This window comes from Zeus faber (assembly GCF_960531495.2).
Source record: "Zeus faber genome assembly, chromosome: 1".
Classification (NCBI taxonomy): domain Eukaryota; kingdom Metazoa; phylum Chordata; class Actinopteri; order Zeiformes; family Zeidae; genus Zeus; species Zeus faber.
In genome coordinates, this window is record NC_137193.1 from 39,048,591 (window position 1) to 39,072,551 (window position 23,961).

Sequence of the window (23,961 nt, forward strand, 5' to 3'; positions counted from 1 at the left end):
TAAAAAAAATCTTGGTTAATCATGCATTGACTAGAATAGAGTTAGCGTTGAATTCACTGTTTTCTAATGTGGTTTAATAATAACAAGCACAAGAGCCTGCCAATGTAGAAGGGGTGTCTTTCAATGTGGCTCAAGCATGAATTCCAGGTACCTTAGCTGGCAGGTAGACCTTTATCCTGTCTAAAAATGCAGATGGCTCATGCAGGAAGGCGGGGAGGTTGTTCCTGACGTAGTAGGTCGTCATACCTAAAGCAGCAGCCAAGATGACGACAGGAACCATGAGAGAGCGCTTGGCCTCGGGCTGGGTAGACGGTCTGGTCTTCATGGGCTGGGCCACCCTTTCCCACTGAGTAAGAATGGCATGACGGGCCCCGGCCCACTTTCCGGGCCCTCTCAGACGGTACTGGAACGGTGTACAGGGACCCAGAAACACACTCAGCCCCAGTCTGGGATCTGTTAGCAGCAGCCTTGGGATGCTGGGTCGCACGCCCACCTGCTCCGCTATCTCATCCATGTACGCGATGTAGTCGACCTGGATGGTGTGTCTCTGGCTGCACACATACCTGAGACAGAGACCAGGGGAAGCATGTGATCAACCAGACAATGTGGAATATTTTAATTACAAGACAACACAATACCTTTTAGCCATCCTCTCCTGCTTGCACTGGATATCCTTAATCATAGCAGGCAGTGAAGGAAGTTTACTACAACCTGTGTATGGGAAAGGGAGAGTTGACAAATCAATTCATGTGGATGAAACACTGAAGTAAAATAACTGGGATGAGAGAACCTGCATCACCTTTAAAGACACGTGTCACCCATCTGGCTTGCATCTCAGAGATGGGCATGATGGCTCCTAGAGGCTGCACGAGCCCGATGACAGCCAGGGTGGGGTGGTCCAACTCTGGGGGGAACACATACTTGTAAAGTGACACCTTGTTACCAGACACTGAGAGGACATTGGAGGCCAGGAAAGGGAATGAGAAGCTGTAGCCTGTTGCAAAAACCTGTAAGACAGAGGGGGGGGTTGTATTAATGCAATTATAATTAGGAGCAGAGTTGCCAGCTGATCAGTTCATTCATTTGTTGAAGTCCTGAGAGGTGTTCATTATGAACACATAGTGTGTGTGTGTGTGTGTATGTGTGTGTGTGTGTGTGTGTGTGTGTGTGTGTGTGTGTGTGTGTGTTTGTTCTGTTTAGACCTACCACCAGGTCAATATCATCCACTACTGTCCCATCCTCAAACTCCACGCTGGATCCATGGAACCTGCGGATGTTGGGCTTCACCTGTACTGTTCCAGACAGGATGCGGTTTGGGAGCTCGTCACTCACAGTTGGATGTTGGCTAAACAACCTGAGTTTCAGATTGAAAAATTAATATGTTTCAAACTGATTGAAAGGAAAACAACATGAAAATACAGCTTGCAGAGTCAGCGTTTTTATTGTGCGATATCGGAATTTTGTCTCCTTAATATCTGTTTTTGCTGTTTATACCCTTTCTAGAATGTTTTCAATTTCAATGTATTGATGTGAAGCACTTTGTCAGTTGTCTAATAAAGCTATATCCAAATAAAGTTAAATAAGTCAATCTTTATTCACATAGTACCTTTCTTAACATTATTAAGGGTCCAGTCCAAATTAATGTTAAAGTAACATAAATGTTGTCTGCATTACAATATAGACAAGTAATCTATGAAACTGAATTTTCGAAGTGTTCATTACTAACTGTGGTGGACAAAGGGGCGTGGTCAAGCACCGGCTGCGGACGACAGCGCGGTTCCCTTTCCCACGGCTGCCAAGCTGCCTCGAATCGGCCCAATCAGCGCACATGCTGCGCTGATTGGTCCAACTCGAGGCAGGGAGATTTCTTAATGTTTATTTGTCTTGCAGAGGGGGTGGGCGCACAGGCTTGTCAGCAGCGGAACACCATTCCTCCTGCGCCCGAAAGGATCATAATCATAATCATAATCATAATCATCATCATCATCATTATTATTATATTAATCATTATCAATTTTGATTGATACTTGTGGCCAGCGTACCTTATTGTTCAAGGTGATAATAAAAACTCTCGCCATGTCTCCCTCCCTGAACCCTTAGCTGTGGGCAGAGACTCCTACAAGTGGCGCCTGAACAGGGACCCGGGAGGGGCAGCCGGAGCCGACCCGCTGGCTGCAGAAAGGCCTCGCGGACCTGGAGGAGGAGCGGGATTACCTCCGCTGCCAGCTGGCGAGTTTTTGCCAGCGTGAGCTCCCTGGAGCACGCCGTGATCAGACGCCGGCCTGCTGCCGCCAACTGGGAACTGGCCAGAGGACCAGTCCGACCCCAGGACTCACGCTGGATTCGCCGGGTCCCCAGCCCATCACGGTGCCCCTGATGGCAATGTCCGGGGGGGCACTACGTCCGACCCAAGGACCTACACGGGATTCGCCGGGTTCTGTGGTACCGCGGGACGCTCTCTCACTTTGCCGCGCTGTCCCCTCTCTGTCCTCCCTTGGCTCCCAGGGCGGTGCTGCCGTGGGAAATCAGGGAGCTGCGCAGAAGTCTGGGCAGGGGTGCAGGCACTGCGAGGCCAGGCCACGACCGCCACAACGGTCCTTGGATGGAACTCAGCCAGGTGGTTGTGGTCCCCGGCCCGCTGGTCGGACAGGGGCCTACCAAGTACCGGTAAGGCTACAAGTGGGTAGACATCAGGCTTTGCTGGACACAGGCTGTTCGCAGACTATGGTCTAGCAACGCCTGGTTCGACCTGGGGCTTTGGTGGAGGCGTCACAGGTGGAGGTTTGTTGTGGGCATGGGGATATTCACACGTACCCGATGGTCCAGCTCAAAATTCGTTACAAGGGAAAAAAAGCATTGGCCAGGGTTTGACACGTTGATGACAGAGGCTGGGGGAGTGCATTCACGGACGGTAGGGAAATGTGAGTGTTGCTTGGCGCACGGTGACGTGGAGGGGTCGTCGGTGGGCGAGACGGCTGCAGGGGCAACGATTCCAAGTAGGATCTCCCTCGGTCCCTTTAACTTTTCCGCTGGAGCAGTCGCGAGACGACACCCTACGCGGGGCCTTTGAGTGCGTAGTTAAAATAGATGGCGTATTGATGTGGCCAGACGCCGTGCTCACTCACCTGTATTTTTCGGTGATTTGGGACAGGTTATATTGAGTGAGCTGTGACACTCAGACCGGAGAGGAGATAACCTAGTTGTTGGTGCCGAAGAGCTGGCAGGAAATGCTCTTCCAGGCCGCTCACCATAACCTGATGGCTGGTCACTTCGGTCACGAGAAAACACGACAGTGGATAATGGCCCGCTTCTATTGACCGGGCATTTGGGCAGGTGTGCATAAATGCTGCGCTGCGCGTCCTGAGTGCCAGTTGGTCAACCCTCTCTCCCCCTAGTAGAGGTCCATTAGACCGCAGTGCCTGCGGGTATCGTTTTGTGTTAGTCCTAGTGGACAAAGCAACCCGGTAACTAGAAGCAGTGCCCCTTTGCAGTATAACGGCCAAAAGTGTGGTGCAGGCTCTGTTTCAGGTCATCCCCCGAGTTGGGATTCCGAAGGAAATCTTGACCGACCAGGGCACTACCTTTATGTCACGCACACTTCGGGAACTTTACAAATTACTGGGCGTCCGCTCAATTCGGACCAGCGTTACCATCCCCAGACCGACAGCCTGGTCAAACGCATGAATAAAATGCTGAAAAACATGATTTGAAAGTTCGTTCACGACAAAAGCCGTAATTGGGACAAGTGGCTGGACCCCCTGTTGTTTGCGGTGCTGGAGTTCCCCAGGCCTCCACAGGATTTTCTCCCTTTGAACTCCTCTTTGGCAGGAGACCCCGGGGGTGCTAGACCTAATTAAAGAAAACTTGGAGGAAGATCCTAGCACCAGTAAGAATGAAACACATGTTATTGACCTGAGAGCAAAGTTACATGCGCCGATTCGGCCGTTATGACGGGAGAATTTTCTCCGGGCTCAGGAACGTCAACGCTTCTTATACAACTTGGAGGCTCAACTCAGACAATTTGCACCTCGAGACAAGCTGTCAGTTTTGCGCCCTACGTCCAGCTCTAAATTGCTCGCAAAGTGGCAAGGGCCTTTTGTGGTAACATGGCTGGTTGGCGAGGTCGATTATGAGATCAAGCAGTCTGACAGGTAGGGGACGACACAGATTTATCATCTAAACCTCTTAAAAGAATGGAGGGAGGGGGCGTCCATGGCTCTGGTCATTGAGCAGTATGAGTTGGGGCTGGAGGTTCAAAAAGTGGCCGTTAAGTGACCATCTCTCTCCGTCCTAGAGGGCGGACAAAGCTGCACTTCAGCATCGCTTCTCTGATGTTTTCTCCTCCCTGCCAGGCCTCATGTCCCTCATACACCACCATGTGGAGATGAACCCAGGGGTGAAGGTGTATTCTCGGCCGTATTGCTTGCCCGAACACAAACGCAAGATCGTACAGGCAGAATTAGAGGTCATGCTGGACATGGGCATAATAGACGAGTCCACAGTGACCAGTGACTGGTCTAGTCCCATTGTGCTGGTGGGTAAGCCCGATGGGTTGGTCTGGTTCTGCGTAGACTGCCGAAGGGTGAACGCAGTGTCAATGTTTGACGCCGACCCGATGCCCCGGGTTGATTAACTTCTCGACTGGTTAGGTATGGCTCGTTTTTTCACAACACTGGAATTATCCAATGGCTACTGGCAGATTCCCTTGTCTCAGGAGTCCAAGGAAAAATCGTCATTCTCCACTCCGTTCGGCTTGTACCACTTTTGCACACTTCCGTTCAGGTTGTTTGGTGCCCCAGCCACCTTTCAGAGACTGGACCGCGTACTGCGTCTGCATGTACCATACGGCGTGGCCTACCTAGATGACGTAATCATTCACAGCGACACCTGGGAGCGGCATATGCAGCATGTGGGCGCAGTGCTTGAGTCCCTGAGGCGGGCTGGTCTCACCGCCAACCCATGGGATGGAGGGAGGTATGGTATCTGGGGTACCACTTGGGTGAAGGCCTGGTTGGACCCCAGCTTGATAAAACTGCTGCGGTCGCAAACACGCTGAGACCCAAGAAAGAGGTGAAACAGTTCTTGGGGCTGGCCGGCTACTATAGGAGGTTTGTCCCCGACTTTTCGGAGCTAACCAGCCCCTTGTCCGACTTGACTCGAAAGGCTGCTCCAGATCCGGTACAGTGGTCAGAGAAGTGCCAGCAGGCGTTTGCGAGGGTAAAGTTAGCTCTCTGTGGGAAGCCGGTGCCATTTAACCCTAACTTCTCTTTCTGTCTGCAGACCGACACATCGGACAGAGGGCTGGGCGCAGCCTTTTCCCAGAAGGTGGAGGGGACCGAGGACCGGTGCTGTACCTCAGCCGCAAGCTCTCCGAGCGGGAATCGAGGTACAGCACAGTGGAAAAGGAGTGTTTAGCGATCAAGTGGAAAGTTGGTTCCGTCCGCTACTACCTCCTGGGACGAGCTTTCACCCTCTGTTTCGGACCACGCCCCGCTGCAATGGCTCCACCGCGCAGTTCTGGGTGACTCTTCGGCACCAACAACTGGGTTATCTTCTCTCCTGTCTGAGTGTCACGGCTCACTCAATATAACCTGTCCCTAATCACTGAAAAATTTGAGCACGGTGTTTGGGCGCATCAATACGCCGTTGATTTTAACTACCCCCTCAATGGCCCCACGTAGGGTGTAATTTCACGACTGCTCCAGCGGAAAATCGTCCATAGGGAAGGTTAAGGGGACTGGGGGAGATCCCAAAAGCCCCGGGTCAAACCAGGCATTGCTGGACCATCGTCTGCGAACAGCCCAAGTCCAGCAAAGCCTGATGTCTACCCCCTTGTAGCCTTACCGGTACTTGGTAGGCCCCTTCCCAACTGGGGCCGTGGCCGGGCCCCCGCAGTGCCTGCAGCCCTGCCCAAACGCCTGCGCAGCTCCCTAATTTGCTGCGGCAGCAAGGCCCTCGTAGCTGACAGGGGACAGAGTGGGTACAGCACGAGAAGGGCAGAGAGCGTCTTGTGATACCACAGGACCCAGCTGGTGCTGGTGGTAAGCCCATGCGTCAATCCAGACAAACATTAAGAAAGCTCCCTGCCCCAAGTTGGACCAATTCGGCCGATTCGAGGCAGCTTGGCGGCCGCGGGAAAGGGAACCGTGCTGTTGTCTGCAGCCGGTGTTTCAGCACGTCCCTTGGTCCACCACATATCCCCACCGGCCGAATTAGAGGTCATGCTGGACATGGGCATAATAGACGAGTCCACAGTGACCAGTGACTGGTCTAGTCCCATTGTGCTGGTGGGTAAGCCCGATGGGTTGGTCTGGTTCTGCGTAGACTGCCGAAGGGTGAACGCAGTGTCAATGTTTGACGCCGACCCGATGCCCCGGGTTGATTAACTTCTCGACTGGTTAGGTATGGCTCGTTTTTTCACAACACTGGAATTATCCAATGGCTACTGGCAGATTCCCTTGTCTCAGGAGTCCAAGGAAAAATCGTCATTCTCCACTCCGTTCGGCTTGTACCACTTTTGCACACTTCCGTTCAGGTTGTTTGGTGCCCCAGCCACCTTTCAGAGACTGGACCGCGTACTGCGTCTGCATGTACCATACGGCGTGGCCTACCTAGATGACGTAATCATTCACAGCGACACCTGGGAGCGGCATATGCAGCATGTGGGCGCAGTGCTTGAGTCCCTGAGGCGGGCTGGTCTCACCGCCAACCCATGGGATGGAGGGAGGTATGGTATCTGGGGTACCACTTGGGTGAAGGCCTGGTTGGACCCCAGCTTGATAAAACTGCTGCGGTCGCAAACACGCTGAGACCCAAGAAAGAGGTGAAACAGTTCTTGGGGCTGGCCGGCTACTATAGGAGGTTTGTCCCCGACTTTTCGGAGCTAACCAGCCCCTTGTCCGACTTGACTCGAAAGGCTGCTCCAGATCCGGTACAGTGGTCAGAGAAGTGCCAGCAGGCGTTTGCGAGGGTAAAGTTAGCTCTCTGTGGGAAGCCGGTGCCATTTAACCCTAACTTCTCTTTCTGTCTGCAGACCGACACATCGGACAGAGGGCTGGGCGCAGCCTTTTCCCAGAAGGTGGAGGGGACCGAGGACCGGTGCTGTACCTCAGCCGCAAGCTCTCCGAGCGGGAATCGAGGTACAGCACAGTGGAAAAGGAGTGTTTAGCGATCAAGTGGAAAGTTGGTTCCGTCCGCTACTACCTCCTGGGACGAGCTTTCACCCTCTGTTTCGGACCACGCCCCGCTGCAATGGCTCCACCGCGCAGTTCTGGGTGACTCTTCGGCACCAACAACTGGGTTATCTTCTCTCCTGTCTGAGTGTCACGGCTCACTCAATATAACCTGTCCCTAATCACTGAAAAATTTGAGCACGGTGTTTGGGCGCATCAATACGCCGTTGATTTTAACTACCCCCTCAATGGCCCCACGTAGGGTGTAATTTCACGACTGCTCCAGCGGAAAATCGTCCATAGGGAAGGTTAAGGGGACTGGGGGAGATCCCAAAAGCCCCGGGTCAAACCAGGCATTGCTGGACCATCGTCTGCGAACAGCCCAAGTCCAGCAAAGCCTGATGTCTACCCCCTTGTAGCCTTACCGGTACTTGGTAGGCCCCTTCCCAACTGGGGCCGTGGCCGGGCCCCCGCAGTGCCTGCAGCCCTGCCCAAACGCCTGCGCAGCTCCCTAATTTGCTGCGGCAGCAAGGCCCTCGTAGCTGACAGGGGACAGAGTGGGTACAGCACGAGAAGGGCAGAGAGCGTCTTGTGATACCACAGGACCCAGCTGGTGCTGGTGGTAAGCCCATGCGTCAATCCAGACAAACATTAAGAAAGCTCCCTGCCCCAAGTTGGACCAATTCGGCCGATTCGAGGCAGCTTGGCGGCCGCGGGAAAGGGAACCGTGCTGTTGTCTGCAGCCGGTGTTTCAGCACGTCCCTTGGTCCACCACATATCCCCACCGGCCGACAGCCAACCCCCCCCAGAGTGGGAGAGAAAGTCAGCCGCAACCATTGAAGGAATCTTAAAAAATAATGGATAGGAATTTAAAAAAATAATGACGTTAAATATTGATGTCTACAATGTGCTAATCTTGTATAATAGTGTTATTCCTGTTGCAAGCATTTAAAAATATCTATGCTCTAGATATCAGGTTGAAGAAATACATGTAAAAATCATGAAGATGGCATTGTCAACAGAAATAGTCAATGTCTGTGGCGAAGACAGAGAATTATTGGAGTGTTACGTTGATGACACGATGACGATGAAGCTCAGCCTTTGGGGAGATCAAATTAAACATGTGACAACATGACAATCGTACATAATGAAGATGCTGACGACAAACCATCAGGACGACTGTGTGTATCTGACAAGTATCAAGAACAGGATCATTTTACCGAGATCAGACGTAGAAGTCGCAGAGAATGAAACTGACATGAAACTACCAAAGGAGGAACTGTTTGAAATAGTGGGCCTGATAACATCCACTAATTTGACAAGCAAACATGTATGCATTAAGTGTGGGGCATTGTTGTTGTGTGAGTCGTATCGGCCAGTTAGTCTACTATGCTGCGACTAAAAAATTCTAACCAAGGTGTTGACAGGTAGACTGGAGAAAATTATGCCTAAATTGATACTTCCAGATCAAACAGGTTTCATTTTAGGTAGAAAGTTGTCAAGCAACCTTCACCACGTATTTAATGTTATCTACCAACCTAACGAGGTCGAGCCGGAGCTTATATCCTTGGACGCACAAAAAGCTTTTGACAGGATTGAATAGAACTACCTGTTCACTGCCCTCGAGAGGTTTGGCTTTGGCCATATTTTCTGTGCATGGACCAAGATTATACAGTATATACAGCGCCTCAAGCCTCAGTACGAACAAACAAGGTAATATCTAACTATTTTCCTCTTTTCTGCGGAACAAGACATGGGTGTCACCTGGGCCCCCAGATATTCAACATGGCCACTGAGCCCCTGGCAATAATGCCAAGAGAGGGCACTAGTCTGGTTGGAGTCTGAAGGGGGGGACAATTGCATAAATTATCGCTGTACGCAGATGATCTTCTCCTTTTACTTTCCGATCCATATACTACTATACCAATTGCTCTAGACCTTATCAAGAAGTTCGGGCCGGTGTCAGGATATAAGTTAAATTTAACTAAAAGTATTATATTTCCTATAAATGATAAAGCATGTCAAATGTCGCTTCAGAACTTCCCTTATTTCCATTAGCAAGGATAGCTTTACTTACTTGGGTGTTTGTGTCACTTGCAAGTACAGGGGTCTCTTTGACAATAACTTTAAAATAGCGTTTAGTAAGGCCAAACAGGACATGGAGAGGTGGTCGGCCCTCCCCTTGTCACTCGCTGGTAGGATCAATTCTTTAAAAATGACCATCATGCCCAGATTTTTATTCCTGTTTTAAGCAATCCCAGTCTTCATTCCTAAATCATTTTTAAGGAATTATGAATAAGTGCACATCTGCTTTTATTTGGAATAAAAATGTACCTCGAATAAGGAAAGAATATTCGTAAAGACAAAAGGGAGATGGTGGTCTGTCTTTACCCAATAATTTGTATTGCTATTGGGAGGCCGACATCCACAAGTTTTCGTTTTGGGTCCCTGATTTATTGGAGGAGGAGTCTCCAGTTTGGTCTCTTATGGAGCAGCATTCATGTAATCCAGTGTCACTTCGCTCTTTCTTTGTGCGTTAACTAAAAGCTATTGGTGATGACGAACAACTCAATTATTCATGGTTATCTAAAGATATGGCCTCACTTTAGAACACATTTTAAACTTAAACAAGCTCTTATTACTTCTTCTATTTTGACAAATGTCAATTTTGCTCCCTCTCTCACAAACTCATCTTTTCAATTATGGAGCAGGAGAGGGATCAAGTGTGCGAAGGACCTTTTTAAGGGAGGGGACTTTATTTATTTTGAACAGCTAAAGCAGGATTTAAATATTCCAAAGTCAGATTTCTTTAGATACCTACAGGTACGCAGTTATGTCAAAGCACACTTCTGGATAGATAAGTGTTTGAGTATGGATCCGGTTGGTGGTTATTCAGAGGGTCGCTCCCCTTACTCACCTAATGAGGCAGTGGCCAAACTCTACGTTGGTTTAGTCCTAACCTGCATTGGGTGCAGTCGAGACCTAGCTAGCCTGAGTCACATATTTTGGTTATGTCCCAAACGACCCCATTTTGGACAGGTATATTTACTACCTTTTAATATATGTGTAATATGGTTATTGATCCTGATCCTGATCCTTTGTTCAGTGTAGTCCCGCAGGGAACACCGATCACAACTTATCAGGCAGACATCTGATTCTCCTTAGTTGGAAGAAAGTTATCCCACCATCTCATAGGCGCTGGGTGGAGGAGGTAATGTCATATCTTAAGCTTGAACAGCTTAAATACACTCCAGAGGCTCCACCGAGAGGTATTATACGTAAGTTCTGGCAACCAAGTTCTAACCTATCTTTTGATTGAGTTCACCTTCATTAATGCAAGATAGCTAACCCTGCCTTTTGTTTTTTTTAATTTATTTTTTATTAATTGTATTAATTAATTAATAGATTTATTTATTTATTTCAATTTTGATCTTGTTCAACATTTGTATCAATTTTTTTGTTTCAAAGTGGTATCTCACTGGTTCATAATGCCAAGCAGTAATTAGTTTTTATGTTTCTATGTTTGTCTTATTTTGGAGTACTGAGTGCTACTGTGAGTGTACAATATATGTGAAAATCAATAAAAAATATTTGAATATCAAGTGTGGGGAAAGTCAGGAAAATTTCAACCTTGACGATGACGACTACACCTACCAAAATTGAAATAACTCACGGAGAAATACAATCGCGACATTAGTGGCACTCTATAAGTCACCAATGATGCAATGCAACCTTATCTGGATGTTGCAGTAACTATTACAATGTCGGTCATGCACCGTTACCTGTTCAAATACAAAATAACTCAACTTAATGACAAACATTTCCACTGTGCAACGACAATTTATCACAGGTGGATACTTCTGTGTCAGGATCACCAACAACAATATGTGGACTGACATTACCAAGTTAGAAAAAATGGTAAAAAAAAAGAAAATGAAGATGAATAATTTCTTTATTTACCTTTTCTTAAGATGGTTTAGTTTATGTACCATATACAAATGGGAAATTGAAATGCTCCGTACGTAATGCCATGAAAGTTAGACTTAGTTAGAAAAATTTTATGGACATAACTACGTTATGTTTATATGTCCAGGTCAGTTTGAAAGTCAGTCACAAAATTAAAAAATATAGATTCTATGGCCTTTACTCCACGATGTTTGTAAGTTGAGTAAATTGTGATACACATTACATAAAAAAAACAACAACTGTAATACATACCTAAAACGAATGAGCTTGACCCCATGTATTGCTGTCTGTAGCTATATTCATTATTACCCTTTGGATATTAACTTCCTAGTAATAAACATGTAACGTATTGTAGTTACATGCACTCTACCTGTGCTTGGGCTTCAGATTGTACAGACTGTGGTCAAATCTCTGGTTGAGCTTGTTCTCTGCGAGGCTGCAGACCATAGCGTAGGGAATGAGCCTCCTCAGGAACTGAAGCATCCTGGTGTTGATGCTATCTCGGGGAAGCCCTTTGTCCCCAACTCGGTTCATGATCCAGGCGCCCCTCCGGGTGCTCAAGTACAGCTGTGCAGAGGAAGATTCACTTTAAAACGTTTTAGAGTAAAACCAGTTGCAGTTGTTGATGAACTGGAGTTTTGGAGCTGTGTCAACATGGGGAACTGTGAGCGACCTGCTTGGTGAACCGGCTCAGCTCCACAGCGATGTCTCCTCCAGAGTTTCCGATCCCGATCACCACGACCTTCTTGTTCCTCCATTCCTCAGGGGCCTTGTAGTCCCGACTGTGGAAGTACACACCCTCAAAGGAGTCGATTCCTGCGAGATGGAGGAAGAGCCATGAGAGAGAGGACGCTGTGGGGGCCTCAAAATACAACTGGAAAGATTAACACAAGGTGGTATTTGTTTTATTTAAATACAGACAGAACTGATCAGATATGTATGAAACAGTGAATTATACTCAAATTGGAGAGGTCCATAAACAGTTGTCACTAGAGTTGTCCACTTGAATTTCCATGAACTTACATTACAGCATATGATTTGCCATTTATTAAGAGTGAAGGTTCTGATCACATAGATACGAGCATCAGGTTTAAAAACCCTGTCCACACTCAGTCAAGATGGGAGCCCTCTGTCATGACATGTTCCATCTGCTCCTGGCTAATGCCACCTAGCCTCATCTCTACAATAAACTGGTCTTCACCCCCCCCCCCGCCTGTTTTTAAGCATTTCTTTTCATTTTTGTTCTCTGCTTGGTGTGGGAGTGGCTACGGTGAGAGAAAAATGCTTACGATCATTTATTTTGAATGAGGACAAAGGCCTCTACCTCCAGAGGGGGAGTTTTTTCAAACATTGTCTCTGTTTTCCCAGGAACCCCCCCAACTTCATGTAAAGAGAAATGTTCTTTCTCTCTACAATGTCAATTCTAACATGGAAGAACCAGATCACATTTGGCCCTGTTTACCTTGTAAGGAGATGAAGAATAACCACAGGGGAGCCTGGAGGTGCATTGTAAGGGATTCTGATCTGCGTCTGCCAGGCCATTTACAAGTTCAGTTGACTTCAGTGTTTGAGGTTGGCATCCAGGGAGACAGTTGAGGGACACAGACTTGTAAATGACTTCTGACCTAAGCCACACCCTCTGTTGTTGTATAAAGCCCTCTTGATCATAAATAAGATGAGCCTTGTCTGAACACTGCTTTGGAGCAGAACTGAACCTTTCTCTTTATTCTGCAGAATAAATAATCTTGAATATTTTCAGTTTTTGTTTTCTTGTAGCGGGCAGGTTAACCTCACCGGTCATTGCAGAAGAATTTCTTTCACACTACTCAAGCCACCCCATCCACCATAGATACATTTAAACAGTTGCTGTATTTTTATTCAAATGTAATACATACAATACACAATTGTGTGACTAAACTGCTCCATAGCAGTTAAGAATTTCCCTAGCTTTTCTCCGTCATTGCTGTAGTGTAGAGATAAAAATCTTTAGAGATACATTTTTTTCTCTGTAGAATAAAATCAAGCACATTTGAGTTTAGCTCAAGCAAGAAAAGCTGCTTCTTGATTAATTATCCACCAAACCTGTGTGGACTTTGTGCACCAGCACAGATTGCTAACAACCAGAAGCTAATGGTGATTCCTAAAAAACATTCATTAGAGTTTGGATTGGTGACGGAGTGCGGAGATGTGGAGATGCGGAGATGCGGAGCGGCACCTGGGAAGTCGCGGAGCGGCATGTTGGGGTGGCAGTGGTGTCCGATGCAGATCATCACCGCGTCAAAGATATGTTTCTCCCTCTTCCCATCGCAGCTCTCCGTCTCCACGTCCCACTGACCAGAATGGGAGAAGTCACCTCTCTGCTTCACCTGCAGCACTTTGGTCTGAGGAGCACAGGAGCAAAACAAACAGGATGGAGAAACACATTGAACAGCTTATATGGTTTCATTTTTTATCTCTGTAATCCTGTATAACTTTAATCTAGTGAGTGTCGTCTTTAGATTTCACTGTCTCTAGTCTAGTAAAATCTTTGCTCTCACCTTGAAGCGGATGTGCCTGGTGAGGTGGAAGTGCTCGGCGTACATCCTGAAATAGTCCATAATGAGGGAGTGGTGCATGTAGTTGGGGTAGTGCGCCGGGATGGGGAAGTCGCTGTAGCACATCATCTCCTTGGAGGTGTTGATGATGACAGAGTGGTAGATGCTGGCTCTGTCGGCTTCCGGGGTCTCCTGCACTCCACAGCAGGGAGCAGAGGAAAAGAGGAACCATCAGGAACCTTCTATTTCCACCAAATTGTTTTTCAGTCTGTTTATTTGGTCCAGGACAGTTTTGATGACATGAGCACGCAAAGGAAAACAGAATGAACCTCATCTCACCAGCCTGGGTGGTTTATACCACTATTCAATTGTAGCTTTAAAGGGACATATTTTCAAACCCAGGTAAAGTAAATTGGCCATAAATGCTAAAGCTTTTAGTATCTCCGATCAACCTTCTCCCCTCAAGACGGAGGTACATGTTTACCAGGGCAAAGTGCAGTAAGTTAATTTTCCTTTGTCCCTCATGCAATAAACACGTTTAATTTGCAAACTGCATGGTAGCATTTTCCTTACGGACCATTTCTTATGGCTTGGCACTACATGGATAGATAATTGTTTTATTGTTCCATTGGGTCCTTTGTGTCCTGTACTGTACATCTACTGTTCTTTTTTTTTTTTTATATAAAGACCTGAACTGAATTCAGCTTTTGTTAAAGACACACAAAAGTGAATCCACTAAGAAATAATGTTTATTGCTGTTTATTGTTCATAATGTTAATTTCTATAAATTTTATTTCACTGTCACTGTATATGTTTGAATTTCAATCAATCCAAGTCCTGTGACGTCACCTTGAATCTCCAGAGCCCTCCGATGTCGTCGCTGCTCTCAAAGCAGACGGGCTCCAGACCCTCGCTGAGACACATCCTGATGCAGGTCAGACCCGAGGCTCCCGCTCCCACCACGGCCACACGCTCAGACATGTTGTGCAGGGAGCAAGAGGAGCACCGAGGAGAGCGGAGTGAAGAGCAAAGCTGAAGAGGAGCAGACGGACTCTTATATAACAGTCTATAATACTTCATTAAGTACAACGGCAGCTTTTTTCTGCAAATGACACTCATACAGATCCTGATTACAAAAACAGTTCAGGAGTGGTCATAATCATTTACAAGGATATGTAGCTAGTGAATCATTGAGCAGTTTGATGGATCCACTTTCTGATTTTGATGTATAAAAATATAAATCTTTATTTTGTCTTAAACTAAAGCAACATGCTGTTAACACGGTAAACACGCTGTTACTTTCTAACACTGATTCACAAAAGATTATGAAATCTGAAGGCGGAAATGTACTTGCAGCACAGAACTTGTTAGAAATAATATGGCGCCTCTGGTTGGATATGTCCTTTTGTGACCATTCGCGCACATGTTGTTCCTATACTTTTCCGTTTGCGTACGTGTTGTTCATGTTGTTCTGCACGTACATTGTTCTTTGTGATCCATATGTCCTTTTGTGACCACTTGCGTACATTAGACTATATAAGGATCCAGGGACGAAGGATCGGGGCTTCCACTGGCTGGGCTCAGACTTGGCTCACGGACTTGGCTCGGACTTGGCTGAGCTCGGCTCCTGGAGTCCAGGCTCAGAATTTGTGAACTGAGCCTGCACTTTTTGATTCTGCCTGACAATAAATATGACCAACTCCTAAAGTCGTGTTATGTCCCCTGATTGACGCGCCAACCCATCAACGAGCACGCGGAGAACCTAGAAGGTAATTGTTATACTTGAATTGATCAACGAAGTTTAGTAATGGATTAAAATGGGTCTTTATTGTTATCATACTCGAATTGACCAACAGAATAGAGTAATTGATCAAAACAGGTTTTAATTGTTCAATCAACAGAATAGAGTAATTGATTGAAACAGTTTTCTACAACGGAACAACTGGGTGATTCTCGAGGATTATATTCTCCAACAATATCTTGTGTGGAGGAGCTGGTTCTGTTGGCAACCGAGGAATTAGTTAATCAGTAACTACTGTAGCAACCAGAAAGCAGCTGTCCTACCTTTAAGCTGCAGTGTGAAGTAGATCACTCCTTCCTTGTGCTCCTGACAGAATAGAATGGTACATACAGTATGAACCTCAAAACAGAATGGGCCTTCAGTCGTCTGGAGCAGGAGAGACTTTCACTTTTTTAAGGAAACCGATCTACCTTTGTCTCAACTGCAAATGTTATTCAGGAATTCAGGAAACAGCATAAGTTCATGTCTTCAAGTTCATGTGGAAAACGCTCACGGTGGAAGTGGAGTAGGGGTGAACGGCTGTTTGCACAACAGTAATGAAAACAAATGTATTGTTTGTTAGACTTTGAACAAACAAAATATCTGGATCAGATACTGGAGCTTTTCTGACTCCACAAGCTTGATTACTCAGCCTTGCTCATTGCAGTTTTCAGTGTTTTGTTTTCTAAATACAAAAAACACCACATGCAGCAGCGACCTATTAGATGGGTCCAGCTACCCGTGACCAACAGTGAGTCAATCGGACATCGCCACCTCTGCAACACCACGGAGAAGAGGAGCGGAGGATCTCACTGCTAGACTGCCATCGCCGAGAGTGGCGGACGATGGCGCCCGACGGAGCACCACTAAATTGCCGTGGTTTGGTGGAGAGGAGCCCATAGAAACCTACCTAATCCAGGTTCAGCTGGCTGCTCAACTTAATTCCTGGACGGCAGAGGAAACTGCTGTCAGGGATCAGCTTGTCAACCGCTGGAGGGGGCTGGGGGAGAGCCTGGGTGCGTACACTGCGGACCTTCGCCACTACATGCGGTGCGGGTATCCTACCTTTGATGCAGCAACACTGAAGGAACTTGCTCTCCAAGCCTTCATCCGGGGGCTACGTCCAGAACGCTTCAGCGAAAACATCCGTCATGACTGACCGAGGACCGTGACAGCGGCCCTAACTGAAGCAGAACCGGTCGAGCATGTGTTGTGTACCAGGGAGCATATTCCAATCGTGAGGCATCAGGTGCGGCGTGTGGACCACCATGACAGCGACGGGGAAGAGGTGACCCAGCAAGCCAGCCCCGCTCCCCGACCGCGACCTAGGTGGAAAGCCTGGAGGCCAGCTCGGCAGTCCACTGGGGCCGGCCCCTACTCCACGATGCCTGGAGCCCCAGCCGTCGTCAAACTAGAGCAGGGAGCGCAACTAGGGGACCCCTCCCACCAACGCGGCTAGGCCAGGAACATGGACTGTACCTAGACTGTGAATTGGATCGCACCCCCTGCAGAGCCCTGGTGGACACGGGATTCACCGTCTCCTTGGTCCATCCGGGAACCCTGCCGGGCACTCCTGACCGTCTGCTACGGGGTTGGAGACCCACAAAGGTTTGCATCACGAAAGTGAATGGCAGAAGAGCAAGAATGCGCGCTCCGTGTGTCTGTTGCCGGCTGCAGGAGTGACCACCAGTTCTGGCTGGCCAACATCCAGGACCTCTGCATCATCGAACTGGACCTGTTGACCAAGTGGGAGACTATAGTGCATGTTCCTAGGTCAATGCTTTATCTGCCTACCTCCTCCACACCACTATCAGCCACCAGGGGGCCCTCCACATCACAACCAGCCACCAGGGGTCCTCCACGTCACTGCCAGACACCAGGGGGCCTTCTACGTCCCCGCCATCCACCAGGGGGCCCTCTACATCCCCGCCAGCCACCAGGGGGCCCTCTACATCCCTGCCAGCCACCAGGGGGCCCTCTACGTCCCTGCCAGCCACCAAGGGGCCCTCCATGTCTCCGCAAGCAACCGGGGCCCCCTCCACATCGCTGCCAGCAGCCCGGGGGTCCTCCACACAACAGCTGTAAGCCAATATCAGGCAGGCCGTGGATGACCTGTTTGAGAGGAGCTGCAAGGGTCTGGAGGCTGACCAGAGGGGCCAGCTGCGGGAGCCACTGGGAGCGTTAACGGACATCTTGGCGATGAAGGGTGAGAACTGCACACACACCAACTTGGTGCAGAATGACATTGACACCAGAGATGCTTGCCCCATTTGCCTCAGCCATCGTCGTCTGCCCCCAGCCAAGCGGCTGCCAGCAGAGCAGAAGATCGAGGAGATGGTAAAGGCGGGCATCATTGAACCTTCCAGTAGCCGGCTGGGCAGCCCCAGCCGTCCTAGTCAAGATAAAGGACGGCAGCTGGCATTTCTGTGTGGACTATCTCCGCCGCAACGACATCATCTGTAAAAACACCTACCCGCTTCCTCGCATTGACAATGCCCTGGATCACATCACTGGATCCTGCTGGTTCAGCTCCCTTGACCTCCGCAGCGGCTACTGGCAGGTGGAGCTGACCCCGGAGGCCTGCCCTCATGGAAAGAGTCTTGGCTGATATCCCTCGCAGCTGCTGCATGGTCTACCTTGACGACCTCCTGGCTCATGCTGCGGATTTCGAGGGTGCCATAGTCAACCTGAGGGATGTCTTATGTAACATCTGGAAGGCACCTCCACCCCAAGAAGTGACGTCTGTTTCGACAAAAGACAGCTTTCCTGGACCACGTTGTCAGTAGTGAGGGGGTTGCCACAGACCATGCAAAGGTAGTTGTGGTGAAGTACTGACCTATCCCACAGAACATTGTGGAGCTGAAAAGATTCCTGGGCCTGGCCTCGTACTACCAGCTTTTCATCAAAGACTTCATCACCGTCGCCAGCCCGCTGCACCGTCTTACCCATAAAAGGCCAGACGTTTCAGTGGAAAGAGGACTGTGCTACTGCCTTTGTCAAACTCCAGGCAGCGCTCATCAAGGCCCCTGTGCTGGCCTACCCAGACCCCCAGCGACGATTCATTGTGGAACCAGACACCAGCAACATGGGTCTTGGTGCAGTGCTTTCCCAGGAGAGTGACCATGGTGAGCAGGTTGTCACTTACCATAGCTGATCTCTCAGCCAACCGGAGAGGAACTACTGTGTGACCCGCTGCCAGCTGTTGGCTGTCATTCGGGGGCTTTGCCACTTCAGGCCCTACCTCTACAGCAGAAAGTTCCTCTTGCGCACTGACCACACCGCCCTCATCTGGCTCCTCAACTTTTAGGAGCTGGAGGGCCAGCTGGCCCAGTGGCTTGAGGCCCTGCAGGACTATGACTTTGAGATATGCTGGTCATCTCCACGCCAATGCAGATGCCCTGTCCCAACGCCCCTGAGAGGAGGAGGGGTGTCAATAATGCCAGTGTGTGGAGGACCGGGTGACAGTGACTCCGTTGCTGGCGGCCCTCCGGACCACCTCAGCAGATGGAGACGACTTTCCCCTACCCGACAGTGACCTCCCAAGTCCTACCGGGCGACTACAGCCTAGAGACCCTCGATCCCCAGCAGCTCCGCCAGGACCAGAGCCACGACACCATCCTCTCCTGTGTCCAGGCCTGGGTGGGGGCAGGCCAACGGCCAGCACTGGACCCTGAGACCAAGGTCCTCTATGCACAGAGTTCCAGTCTCACCATTCTAAATGGTCTCCACCATTACGTTTTAGGAATCAATTTGTTTGAGTTAGTTAGCTCGGTAGGAATTAGGTGAGCTATTATGTTCGGTTTAGTAACTATAGTGCATAATCTCTGGGTGTGTTGCAAAGACATTTCACTGCATATATGTATGAACATATATATATGTATGCGACAAATAAACCTCTTGAGTACCTGGACACAAGTTCAAGTTCAAGAGATTATTTGTCACATACACACACATACGGTCGTACATATATGCAGTGAAATGTCATGACACCCGGTGATTACGCACAATAAGCTCTATAAGCTCGAAAAATACGAAAAATTCTCAAATGTGCGTAATCGACACGCGGTGCTCGCGCAGACCTCCTCAAGAGGCACCTCCGCAGGTTGACAGGAAATCAAGTGACCCCAACAGTGGAAGTTGGTCTACTTGTCTTTTTTTTTATAACATACATAAAAAGTGTATTCATTAGAAATATATTTTAAAAGACAGTTGACTCTCAAAAATTGGCCAATACAATGTTTATTCAATAAGCATTAAAAATGTTCCCTATCCAGTCATCAATTTCGGGTCAATTTGGCCCCAAACATAAAAGATGTCTGTTTATTGTAACATAATAGCTGGGTTAATTTTGATTTTGATAACAGAGGATGCAATAAAGGTGCTAAGGGTCCCTGTGTTTCATGAGTAGCTCACAGGGTCTTCTAGTGACAATTCGCATCGTTTAATAAATAAGCATTTCCAAAAATTGGCGACTTTTTAAAGACGTGTTGAATTAACATTACGTTGCCAATTTTTGATAATCAATTGCCTTTTTAAAAAACACATTTCCAACGAATAAACTTTGGGTCCTTTTTAATCCGTGTTCACGCGCCTTCATGGCGAAAAAAAAACGAACACGACGAAGACCCAACTTCCGCTACTGAGCTCACGTGATTTCCGGTCACCCCCTGCGGAGGCGCTTCTGGCGGAGACGCGCCATGCTGTCTGCAGCCAGGGCCCCCTCCCCGAGAACCGTTACGCAACCACGGGAGATCGGCTGACCCGGTCAAAACCTGACAAACCCACTAAAACACAACATAAAAAAACGGACGAGGAAATGTTCATTCACGCCCCGTCATTTTCTATTAAAGGTAAATTTGAAATGTGGATATTCAGGGCGAGAATGCAGGGATTTGGGGTTTTGAGGCGATCAGCCGAGCACGCCTCCCATTACAGTTGAGTACAAAGTTCAGCCTCCTACTACCGGATGACTCTCGCGTTACACACCGGCACCACAAGCTGCACAACTCCTACCGTGCTGGACTCGTCCGGATCTGCAGGTAAGGAACCAGTTGCAACACGATACAACGCCCGGTCTGTAGGGGACAACTTTTCAGAGCAACGATGCTGACAACATAACGGGAGCGCAGTCATTGAAGGAGAAATAAAGGAAGTTCACAGATTTACTGAAAAAACATCCACCTAAATGTCGTGCTTCCACGCACGCACACACACACACACACACACACACACACACACACACACACACACACACACACACACACACACACACACACCACGGCGTATTTGTTTGTTGTATTTAAAATAGGTCTTGGTCAATAAGCAGATCCGACAGCAGCTCTATGTCTGGTACGATGTGGACTCATATAAAACATTGCATTGAACACACGAATACGTTCAATTGATTGCACTCTTTTCCAAAACATTTCTATGCACTTTTATTTCGTGTCACAGTTTATGCAAATAACATAATTATTGTCAGTGATTTTGATGATGTCTCGGTCTGAACTGAAGACCTAACACTGAAATAGAGTGTGTATATATATATATATATATTCCGTTTTTTTCCAGATTGTTAAACTTGCTAATCGTTAAAAAAAAAACACCAATCCTCTCCATGACAAATTCTGATTCAGATAAAAAAAATAATAATTGTGTGTATACAGTGATACCTCGACTTACGACTGCATCTACTTACGACTAATCCAACATACGAGTAGCGATAGTCGCGAAAATTTGTATGGACTTGCGACCGACTGCTCCAAGATACGAGCGTGGAAATTTGCAGGTGGCGTGTCCAGTTTGCTGTCAGTCAGTCAGCAGTCAGTCAGTCAGCAGTCAGTCAGTCAGTCAGTCAGCAGTCAGTCAGTCAGTCAGCAGTCAGTCAGTCAGCAGTCAGTCAGCAGTCAGTCAGCAGTCAGTCAACATCAATCAGCATTATTATTATTATTATTATTATTATTATTATTATTATTATTATCTGAATCAGAATTTGTCATTGAGAGGATTGGTGTGTTTCTTTCTAACGATTAGCAAGTTTAACCATCGGGGAAAACAATGAATAAAAAAGTAAAGTAAAAATAAAGAGAAAATAGCCAAATATACACAAATTGGCGAAAAATGCAAAACTGATATATTTCATATACAAATATATTACAGAATATATAGTACAAGCACATGGTATACGTTTAGATATGCATGCATATATGTTATATATGTATCTGCGTGCCCATTATTTATGTTCAAATTGTCATGGAGGGAAACCTACATGTGGCGCAAAGACAGCTGAGGAGACAGCTCCTGGGGCCTCCGAAAAACAGGGAAAACATAAATCATGCGGTCAGCCATCATTAAAATAGACTATTGATCAAAGAAGGAAAATACGATCTTTGTTGAAAATATTGGTGGCGGGCAATAGATAAAAAGGATCCCTCAGAGGCAGATCCTGAAAGGGGAGCCCCAAGAATAGGCGTGTACAGAGGTATAACAGTGTGTGACATCGCTGAAGGAATTGGCTTCTCTGCAGAACTGCTCGGCTTCTTGTTACTTTGTAATAAAAAGTCCCTTTGAATACTCACCCTCATCTCGACTGCTGAATCTACTTTAGGTTAAAGATTCTCCGCACCACGACAAATATACAGATGTGATTCAATTCACAGGATAAATTATTGGGACGTATGTATGGTATTTTAACATAATAATTATAATAATGATAATAATCATCATTATAATTATTATTATTGTTATTATTAGGGGGAAATGTAGCCTAATTAAGATACTTTTTTCTGGGTAACCAGCGCCACTCGCAGGTGGCATTACGTAACTGCGGAAACTCGCTGTATATTTGGAATGAGAAGCAAAACTTCAGCCTCCTACTTTTTGCTGGAATGTGTTTACCTAGGGAAGGCCATGCCTACGCATCCCTATGGAATCAAAGTCCAAGAGAAAACTACAAATTAAGCTAAAGTGCATTTGAGAGCTCAGCTTCAGAGTCAATTTTTACTTTTAGTTTTACATTTCTTTTACATTTTTTTTTCAAATTTTCAACTGTTTTTGTATTTTGTATTTTTATTTTTATTACTTCACTGTGATCACCTATTTGTATCTATCTGTCTGTCTGTCTATCCATCCATCTCCATCCATCCATCCAGGATGACACGTCGTGTGGCTGTGATCGGAGCCGGGAGTTCTGGTCTGACCTGCATCAAGACCTGCCTGGATGAGGGTCTGGAGCCGGTCTGCTTCGAGAGCAGCGAGGACATGGGGGGTCTGTGGAGGTTCAAGGTGGGTGAGGGCAGCGATCCAATAGTGGGTCACAACCCACAGTTTGAAAACCACTGTCCTAAACCATCTGCAATAGAGTCTGTAATAACTTATTAAGTACAACCGGTAATTTATAATGTATACCCTATATACCCATAAAAACAATTAATCCAGTGCATACAATCACATTTTCTATATCCTGTGTATTTTTATATATTGGACTATTTCTGTTTTGTATTTTTTCAGCTATTTGTGTATTTGGCAATTATTTTAAATATTTAACTATTTCCCTTTTTTCAGACTGTTAAGCTTTTAATGCCAATTGTCTGCAGCATTAAAAGAAATGCACCAAACCTCCCCATGACAAATTCATTGTATATGTAAATGTTGATACAAATTAATTCTGATTCTGATTCTGATACTACATGACAGTCTCTCCCACCCCTGGTTGTTGATCCACAGAAGAACAGTTCTCCTCAGAGCCAATGAAGCTGAGACTAAAAAAACAATAAATATAAAGCCAATATACTACATAATATGTTGAACCCTGATATGGTTCCTGATGGGTCCTCTTTTCCTCTGCTCCCTGCTGTGGAGTGCAGGAGACCCCGGAAGCCGACAGAGCCAGCATCTACCACTCTGTCATCATCAACACCTCCAAGGAGATGATGTGCTACAGCGACTTCCCCATCCCGGCGCACTACCCCAACTACATGCACCACTCCCTCATTATGGACTATTTCAGGATGTACGCCGAGCACTTCCACCTCACCAGGCACATCCGCTTCAAGGTGAGAGCAAAGATTTTACTAGACTAGACTTTATTAGAACGGTGCTATATTTACTATGATCAAAGCAGAAGTGAAGTGTGGAGGGAAGCATTGAAATATGAAGAGGACACTCACTAGATTAAAGTTATACAGGATTACAGAGTTAAAAAATGAAACCATATAAGCTGTTCAATGTGTTTCTCCATCCTGTTTGTTTTGCTCCTGTGCTCCTCAGACCAAAGTGCTGCAGGTGAAGCAGAGAGGTGACTTCTCCCATTCTGGTCAGTGGGACGTGGAGACGGAGAGCTGCGATGGGAAGAGGGAGAAACATATCTTCGACGCCGTGATGATCTGCATCGGACACCACTGCCACCCCAACATGCCGCTCCGCGACTTCCCAGGTGCCGCTCCGCATCTCCACACCAAACCAAATGAAACCATAATGAATTGAATGTTTTTTAGGAATCGCTATCAGC

At 47.3% G+C, this 23,961-nt stretch overlaps 2 protein-coding genes across 2 annotated transcripts in view; one reads left to right on the top strand and one right to left on the bottom strand.

The window, feature by feature from the left end:
• Positions 1 to 130: 130 nt before the first annotated feature.
• On the bottom strand, positions 131 to 20,601 carry LOC307248116 (flavin-containing monooxygenase 5-like; the record flags this gene model as incomplete). The annotated part of the gene is made up of 11 exons (XM_080024368.1): positions 20,466 to 20,601; positions 15,737 to 15,779; positions 14,522 to 14,704; positions 13,676 to 13,864; positions 13,354 to 13,519; positions 11,812 to 11,954; positions 11,509 to 11,705; positions 1,207 to 1,354; positions 800 to 1,007; positions 639 to 711; positions 131 to 563 (listed from the first exon to the last, which is right to left on the bottom strand). Exons 3-11 carry the CDS (start codon positions 14,651 to 14,653, stop codon positions 131 to 133), a joined length of 1,689 nt encoding a protein of 562 aa, XP_079880494.1. The 5' UTR covers positions 14,654 to 14,704; positions 15,737 to 15,779; positions 20,466 to 20,601.
• Positions 20,324 to 23,961, top strand: part of LOC307236868 (flavin-containing monooxygenase 5-like) — a 14,107-nt gene continuing 10,469 nt past the window's right edge. The window contains exons 1-4 of the mRNA XM_080009433.1: positions 20,324 to 20,491; positions 22,604 to 22,736; positions 23,318 to 23,506; positions 23,721 to 23,886. Of these exons, the coding sequence (XP_079865559.1) occupies positions 22,605 to 22,736; positions 23,318 to 23,506; positions 23,721 to 23,886 (487 nt within the window). The 5' untranslated portion in view covers positions 20,324 to 20,491; position 22,604. The remainder of the gene's footprint in view (positions 20,492 to 22,603; positions 22,737 to 23,317; positions 23,507 to 23,720; positions 23,887 to 23,961) is intronic.